The 8,530-nt window shown below is 42.7% G+C and overlaps 3 protein-coding genes across 3 annotated transcripts; 1 reads left to right on the top strand and 2 right to left on the bottom strand.

Annotated features, from left to right (window-relative positions):
• Positions 1-201: 201 nt before the first annotated feature.
• On the bottom strand, positions 202-4,871 carry cdca8 (cell division cycle associated 8; the record flags this gene model as incomplete). The annotated part of the gene is made up of 10 exons (XM_083981605.1): positions 202-237; positions 351-437; positions 600-729; positions 1,501-1,599; positions 1,696-1,778; positions 1,919-1,983; positions 2,086-2,161; positions 2,300-2,340; positions 3,892-4,020; positions 4,781-4,871. The coding sequence occupies 10 exons, from the start codon at positions 4,869-4,871 to the stop codon at positions 202-204; spliced, it is 837 nt and encodes a 278-aa protein (XP_083837731.1).
• A 530-nt stretch (positions 4,872-5,401) lies between these two features.
• Positions 5,402-7,764, top strand: airim (AFG2 interacting ribosome maturation factor). Its single transcript, XM_083981656.1, has 4 exons — positions 5,402-5,877; positions 6,252-6,431; positions 6,524-6,642; positions 7,028-7,764. The coding sequence occupies exons 1-4, from the start codon at positions 5,609-5,611 to the stop codon at positions 7,066-7,068; spliced, it is 609 nt and encodes a 202-aa protein (XP_083837782.1). The 5' UTR covers positions 5,402-5,608; the 3' UTR covers positions 7,069-7,764.
• Positions 7,765-7,840: 76 nt separating this feature from the next.
• cldn35 (claudin 35) lies at positions 7,841-8,530 on the bottom strand (the record flags this gene model as incomplete). Its single annotated transcript, XM_083981828.1, has 1 exon — positions 7,841-8,530. The coding sequence occupies one exon, from the start codon at positions 8,528-8,530 to the stop codon at positions 7,841-7,843; it is 690 nt and encodes a 229-aa protein (XP_083837954.1).

Below are 8,530 nucleotides of genomic sequence, written 5' to 3'. Positions count from 1 at the left end.
AAAAAACCCAACAACATTAAGGCAACAAACACCGTGAAAGACTGCAGTTGCACTTGTTCTCTCTCCATGTAAAAAGAATATCTGATGTTAAATAGAAGTATAAAAGATAACCCCTGCTTCTTCTAAACTAATTTCCAGAAAAAACAAAAAAACACAACATATAGTATGTGTTGTATCCTCTCAGAGCAGTAGACAGGTGGGTCACTGTGTTTTTCCACACAGTGTTGTGAGCCGATTCTGTAAAAGAAAGAAAAAAGACATAGATGTGAAATGCAAATAAACTCCGCAAATAAACACTTTGACTCTACAGAGATGTCCTACAGAAGTGATCAATACTCTATCAACTGTACCTGCAGCTGCCGAATGCTTCTCAGGGCGGTGTCATCCAGCAGTGACAGGTCCACCGAGTCCATCTGACTGGCCAACAGCTGGATGCTCTGATTGACATAACATCACAAAACATTGAAATTCAGTCACGTCTCCACAGACAGATCTTGCAATCATAATTCAGAGTTAAATGCAAAGTTAACTGTTTTGTATTCTCTCTCACATACATTTACTACTTGTAACATTGTCCTGCAGGATCCACAGTTACTCACCTCTCCGTTGCCGATGGGCACGTTGATGACGATGTCCTCGTCTCCTGCTGCGATGGGAGAGCCGTTGACTGAGATGCTGTAGACCCTCTCTTTGTGGCGGGGAACTCTCACAGCAGGGGTCTTGGGGAGCCTGAGGGGAAGAGGGGCCGTGGTGAGAAACAGAAATCCTTCACCGTGGGTTATGTTTTTGATATTTGAGGGGGAAACACAAGCTCCAGGAGAGCAGCCGCTTAACAGAGATTGAACTAGGACAAGTCTCTAGTGCCCATTTTCATGTATATATAAAAATCATAGGCGATTGGATCCATTTGCGGATCTATTAACGGAGCTAGAGCTTTAAAGACCAACCTGTATTTTAATACAACTGTTTGCCCATCGGGTTCTGTGAAAACATGCTGCTCGTATGTAATGTCGGTCTTGTATTGAAGCCCCGAAATGCGAAATTGTCCCGAAACAAATTAAATAAGTCTGTTTTTCAAGCTTCTTTGTAGCGGAAGCTCTTCTTCCCGGTTCGTCAAATTTGGACGAACCAAGGTCTGTCCTCTTCCCAGTTCGTCCAAATTTGGAGAGGAGCTTCGAGAAGCTTCCGCTACAAAACAAGCTTGAAATATAGACTTATTTAATTTTTTTCGGGACAATTTCGCATTTCGGGGCTTCAATACAAGACGGACATTACATACGAGCAGCATGGAGGTATTTGGATGTTTTTTGGTGTGTCTTTTTGTTACGAAGACAGTTGGTATCCATTTGCAACCGTTATATGGACATGCACTGCTACGCCGAGACCCCCTGTAACTCAGAGAAGCCACGGATAACTCTAATTTCAATTTTGGGTGAACTATCCCTTTAAATAAGTACTAAGAACTAGTAAATATAATGTGTTGCAGTGTAGATGCTTCACCTGGGGTCAAAGCGTGGGGTAATGAGGGGAGTGGGTCCCATCATCAGAGAAGAATCCAGCATGCTCCTGGCAGGCGTCACCAAAGGCTTCCTGGTCGACCTGAACCCAGACAGACGTGTTAGTTTCACATGACTGAGCCGCTTCACCTCAGAGAGGAGTTTTAAAAAAGCAAATAAATACAGAAAAGTGTCAAACCGTCTGATGGAGGTGTTCTGCTTGCTGACTGACAGCGCCTTTGCTCTTTTCGATGTAGTTGGAGGCTTTCTTGTAGCTTTCCCCTGAATTAAGAACGAGTATTTACATAACATAAAGAGGCTGCAAGTGAATAACATTTCACACATTCATGATCAACGAGGCTCTGTTACATTCAGCTGTGTTTTTGTTTTCTCACTGGGACTGAATGAAAATGATCCACTACCTTTCTTGTGGTGCTTGGGGTGTTTTCATCCTCTGAGCTGGATTTGGATCCTTTTTTCTTTGACGCTGCAGGTTGAAGGCAGAATGAAATGAACCGATTTTTAGAATTGGTTAATTGTCCAATCAGGACAAATTAGCAGCATTAATAGTACTTAGGTTTCAACATACGTTTCTTGACTGCTTTCATAAGGACGGCGTGGTCCTCAGCCACGACGCTCTCAACAATAGCAGCTTCCTCTTCTCTCTGTTAATAGACACAAATCAGAAACTAAATGAGGCTTTAACACAGCACATGGTGCACCCACACAAGCCAAAGACAATCTGAAATTGTGACACTGTGACTCATTTGGCATAGAATGAAATACGAAGTTCATTGACTCACCTTTGCATCATCCACCGCCGGTGACTTTGGCTTCTCAGACTCTACAGAGGGAGAGACGGATGCTTTTCATTTAATGATGACTAAAAGGGGCCATTTGTAAGTTTTCTATTCTGCCGCACAGGATTTTTGTTTTTTTTGCCAGGAGTAGGTGGTAATGACTGTGGCTTGGCAGGAATATCAGCCACTGTGGTCTTTTAAACACAGGAGGTTGTAATACACCCTCCTACCACCCCACTGATTAATAAGATGAACAGGGAACAGAAGAACATTTTACCACCATGATGAATGCCATTTAATAACTAGTTCATAGTCATACCTGTCAAAGTCTGAAAGACATCAATGAAAACAATAAGTCCTGATATAATATGCAAATATCTAAAATGAATATGGATGTGAATTTATAAAATAGTAAATAATTCATTTCAGATCTACTTTTGACTTTTACAAGTCACATACAAAACCAGTTTATACTAAAGTAACTCCCAACGGCAGACTAAAAAGGACATTTAAGACTTTGAACTTTAATTGAGGAAAGTGAAATTCAGGATTTTAAATACTTAGATATACAAAAGACATCATATGGGGCAGTTATTGTGATTTTAGTGTGAGTGTTCATTTTTGCTTAAAGCAGAAGTGAGTGATCCGGTCGTTTTCGCTAATGCTGCGTTCCAGGCAGGCTTTTGAAATCGTAAATTACAGCTTCAAGTCACAACTTACGACTTTGTAGCGTTCCAGGCAACCCACTCGTGTTTTTCCGACCTGTTTTACCGGTGAAAGTCACTATAACGGCCACTCGTAACTTCCGACCGGTGAACTCGTACCAGATCGAACTGGTACCACTTCACGGTTGGAAAAATACGAGTTTCCTTGAACGCACCATAACAGTCCTCGTCGCTACGTCACCACATTCACGGCGTTCCTTGGCTGCACACACAGCCCTGCATGCCGTTCTCTCTCCTCATTGGATAAAAACTGTAGGATACGATAAATGTTTTCTCTTCGGCTCAGAGCAGAGCAGAGGGACTGAGAGACCCGTGTTTCAGTCCAAACACTCTATGTAAGTGATTGCTGTCGGAAGATATAACTATTTAAGACTTATATTAACACAAATATATCACTCACTTCTGCTTTAATTTTCCCTTAAAAAATAAAGAACTAATGTTATTTTGGTTGGGTCTTGTACCAAACAAACATGTTCCTTTTCATCTTGAGAATATGATTTGTTGTCTAAATGACCTGGGTGTCTCAATGGCAACACAACAGTGACAAGTTGACAACACACTACAAAGGGCTGAAAATGCACAAACTTGTGGCAAGTGTTTACCTTTATCACAAAAAAGGAAAACTGCAGCTCCTGTGGTTTGGTAATCGCACTTGGCCAAATTGTTCAGCCTTACTTTAGATAGAATTTATGAAACTCACTCAGATCACATTTGGGCTATGAGAGAAAGAAGAGCTGCAGTCATGTGTCTTAACCTAGAAAAACACGATAAATGCCAAAGATGTCCCTGAGGCGTAACTGGCTTGAGTCCTACAACAATCGTTGGCAGAATCAGGGAGGTGTGGGTTTCAGAGGGTCAGTATCAACTTACTGCAATGCTCTAACCAGGGCATCAGCCTGACAGCCTTGGGGAGCTTGATCAGAGCCATGTTGTAGCTGTTGTCCACATCTTTCAGCAGCTGGTTGATCTTTTCTTTCAGCTGCCCAACTCTGGTTTTCACTGTAAAAACAAAGTAATAATGCAGTGTTAGCGATTAAACTGATTAATATCCAGATAAGCTCTACACTGACAGGATTTTAGCCTAACGGGGTTTCCCTTGTTTTTAGGAGAGGTCATAGGTGATATTGTGAAATGAGATTGGGAGATGACAGGAAAACACCAGTAGTTACAGCAGGTTAAAAACCAATCAAAAAAACACACTATAAAAACAGGAAAAAAAACAACACACACTGTGACACTGTGAAAGACTGTAGTTGCACTTGTTCCCTCTCTATTTAAAACGAATATCTGATAGAATAAGAATAGCATAAACAATAACCCCTGCTTCTTCTAAACTAATTTCAGGGGGGGAAAAAATCCTCGATACTTTTTGTATCCTCTCTCAGAGCAGTAGACAGATAGGTCAGATACACTGACAAACTACAATACCCCATACATCATAATGCATCGACATTAGACAAGGCAAGGCAGTCTTATGTGTATAGCCCGTTTTTATTAACACTTTGCCTCAAAGGACTTTACACAGCATGATGACAACATCCTCTGTCCTTAGACCCTCACATCGACTGAGGAAAAACTCCCAAGAAAACCCCGAGGAGCAACAGAGGAGGGATCCCTCACCTAGGACGGTCAGGCGTGAAATATAACTTATGTTGTTATATTATACAGACAAGAAAACAGCTTACAACACGGGATATGGGTGATTAGTTACCCAGTAATACAACACCCACGATCACGATGGTTAAAAACATATATTCACCCTCGCTGTCGAAATCCTCCAGGAAAGCTTCTAGCTTGGCCGACTTCGGGTTGTTTTTCCGTTGTCTGGTTGTCCTCTTCCTGGGAGCCATGTCTGCATGGATAGACAGCGAAAAAAAGGTTTAGCAGACTCACACTTGACAAAGTAAAAAGACAAATATCACCAGTTTACATGAATGTCTCTTTAAAAACAAACTGTCGACATGCGGCTGGTAATGAAGCTAACGCAACGTTAGCGAGCTAACGGTTAGTGCTAACTCGTTAGCCACATCCCGAGCTTCTCCCGCAAATAGAGAATACTATAGCCCGACTTACTTTATTTTATCGTTTTATTTACACGCACAAAATGTTAATAAAACACTTTAACAACGCATTTGATATAGTTGTGATCTTTATATTCAACAAAAAATCGTTACCTGGTTGTGTTTTTTTTTTCCTCTCGGACTCTCGACTCGTCCTTCTTCTTCTTCACAAAAGTCGTTTTCAAATCTCCGCGCGGGGAGGAGCCAACGTCCCGAATCAGCCAATGGGGACGCATGTTTTTGACACGTCACGGTAAAACAGATTCTGACCAATCACAGCACTTAGCGTCAGTGTTTACATCAGTGGACCGGAAGTGGTGCTCAAGCAACATGGTGGAAATGTGATGTTCTGACGGTTTATGAATGGTAAATAGATAATCTTTGGTTCCAGTAGAGATACGGTCACACTATAAACTGATGTAGAACTCGTATAGACGAAGCTATTTACCATTCAATTAAATGTCAGGAATAATTTATGGTACACGTGTAGTTTTCGTTTCCTTTTTTTTGTAAAATCGGCAACGGAAATGTCCAAACCTGCCGTGGCATCACTCCATCAAGCGCTGAGAAAAAGCTTCAAGAGTTTGGAAACCAATCAGAAAGTATGGAAGACTGCGTTGGACGAGTGCAGCCCTCTGATGGAGTCACTTGGTAATTTAGCAGAGCAGACCACAGCGTTGTCCAACGTCAATATCGCCAACACGCCACTCAAAGCCTTTCCTGACCTGGAGGACAAGCTGCGTTTCAAACTCCAACAAGCCACAGATACCGTACTGGGCAAACTCAACGAGAAGATGTAAGTAACTGGGTAGTTAATGCAACATATGTGAAAACTGTTATGTCATGTAGCAGCATGTGCAGACTGACAGCAGCCATGTAGAACCAGATCAGCCTGTATGAATGTAAGCTATGTGTCTTTACTGACCCCCAGTGATTGAAACTTGTCTCTTTCACTCTTATATCACTATTATAATTGATGTCACTACTGATCCACTGGCATGAGACAATCAGACACCAGTGGTATAAAGGAATATGCTCCACGTGAGCTGCATGATACCAGCTGAACAATAAAGCGTTTAAAAAAAACTATACTGTAGGCATGAGGGATTTATACTATTCATGTACTCCCACTATTCATGCCCTGCATCCCTCTCTCCATCTTTCCCTCAGGGCTTCTCTCCAGTCTGCCAGAGATGCCGTCAGTAACCAGGTGTATGCAGCCATGCAGCTGTACGAGCAGAACACAGACAGTCTGGATATTCTCACTGTAACCGAGCGCTCAGCCGCCACCCCATCAATCGCTGACATGCTGGAGTGGCTGCAGGATGCTGAGCGTCACTATCGGCGACAGTATCCTTTATATTTGATGTCTGTGTTGGTTTGAGTTTGTGATGTGCTCAGTGTCTTTTTTTTTTTTTTTTTTCCTCAATTCGTGAGCTTAGATTTCTACAGAGGAAAATTCTGCTTCAGACTCTCAGAGCAGACAACCTCTCCCTCTTAGTATCTGCTCCCAAGAGATGGAAATCCTTGGAGTCTCCCAGTGCTGAGGACTGTATCACAGGTAAAACAAAACAAAACAAAATCCTGAATGATGTTGATTACTTCAGTTTGTTCTTTTACAACATTGTTTTGTGAAGTGCTAGGCAAATAATATATACATATATATATATTCATTTTCATAAGATAAATTATATGTATTAGGTGATATCTTTAGAGACCATTTCAATCAGTCCACACTGTTAATCTTTACCTCCCTAACCCTAGAAATCATCTACTTTACATAATGAGTGCTAAGGGGATTTGGTTCCAGGGACAACATGCATAAACCATATTTTGATAATGATCTAAGGTCACTTTATTGAACACATAGTTCAGCCAGAGATCAATGCTTGGCAAAAATCTAGATAAATAGAAGGTGAATTTAAAACTTCTCTGTCTTCTTTCAGACACACTTTACAAAGTCTCCTTCTTCATGGAGGCAGAATGAAGAGAGTTCAAAGTGGAACTGAGACCAGGAGGAGAAAAACTGAACTACCATCACAAAAACTGAACTGGCTGTAATATGGGTTTGAATTGGTTGGATGCACTTGATGCTGAGAGATCAGGACTCGATTTTTTAAATTGTCTCCAGAACTGAGCTTGGATGGAAAGTATCAACAGACTATATGTGAATATCCAAAACAAGATAAAAATGAGGACTACCTCAATCTGCAAAAAGACCTTGTGAAATCATTTCACATCATCGTGTTAATATACAGTGAAAATCATTGTATTGTGATGGAATCTGTTTTTTAGGACGATCCAGTTAAGACAAAGAGAAACACAGGTCAAACATACAGTAGTTGGTGAAGCACACTTTACCAAACTTCTTTTATTTCACAATCTAGATATATACAAACTCAGTCAAGGCTTTATGTGTGAAATCAGGAGGTACTGACATTGTCAAAGAAAATCACTGCAATCTTCACAATACAAGGCGCCATCATAAAAGCCGTCTTAACACTCAGACTGTTAAATGAATGTTGTTGATTAGTCAGTGAAGGCGACGGGCTTTCTTCAGGCACTACTGTAAATCACAGTGGAGTAAAAGTCAAACTTGAAACATGAATCTTTTTAAATACTGAAGACAAGTTTCACAAAGTTATAAAGAGATGTACAAACAAAGAAAAGAACTGAGGTTGAATGTGTGTGTAATAAATATATATTTCAATTTGTAGAAGCAGAGTTGCAAAGTTTTTTTTAACAGCATCCTCCTCCTCCTATACGTACTCCTTCAGCGGTAGACTGTTGGTCGTGATTGGTTTCGGGGGGTCTGGCGCTGTGGTGGGTGAATTAGCGAAGCTCCGGCCGATGTAACCCCTGCGGTATCTGCCGCCCCTCTCCATGAGCGGGCAGGTGCTGCTCAGCACCGCCCCGCTGATCATGAGAATAACGGCAGCGGCCCAGCCCAGATAAATGGCCTGACCCAGCTCTCGTTTGTGCATCAGCGGCACGTTGGGGTTGTAGAAATCCTGGACCACGGTGTTGGCGGTCCAGGAGATGGGGATCAGGACGCACAGGCCCGTGAGGATGAACAGAACCCCGCCTGCGAGGGCGATGCCGGCCTTGGCCCGGCGGTCGTCCCCCGCGCAGGTGGTGCACTTCATGCCGCAGCAGGACACGGTGCAGGAGAGCCAGCCCATGAAGATGGCCAGACACATGAGGGCGCGGGCGGCCTGGATGTCGGGCGGCAGAGCCAGCATGGAGTCGTAGGTCTTGCACTGCATGTGGCCGGTGGTCTGGTAAATACAGTTCATCCAGATGCCCTCCCACTTGATCTCCGAGGTCAGGATGTTGCTGCCGATGAAGGCCGACACCTTCCACTGAGGCAGGGCCGTGACGGCGATGGCCATGATCCAGCCGGTCACCGCGCAGGTGAAGCTGATCAGCTGCATACCAGTGTTCACCAT

Source organism: Trachurus trachurus (assembly GCF_905171665.1).
Source record: "Trachurus trachurus genome assembly, chromosome: 11".
In the NCBI taxonomy this organism is placed as follows: domain Eukaryota; kingdom Metazoa; phylum Chordata; class Actinopteri; order Carangiformes; family Carangidae; genus Trachurus; species Trachurus trachurus.
This window is presented reverse-complemented; position numbering and strand designations above follow the sequence as displayed.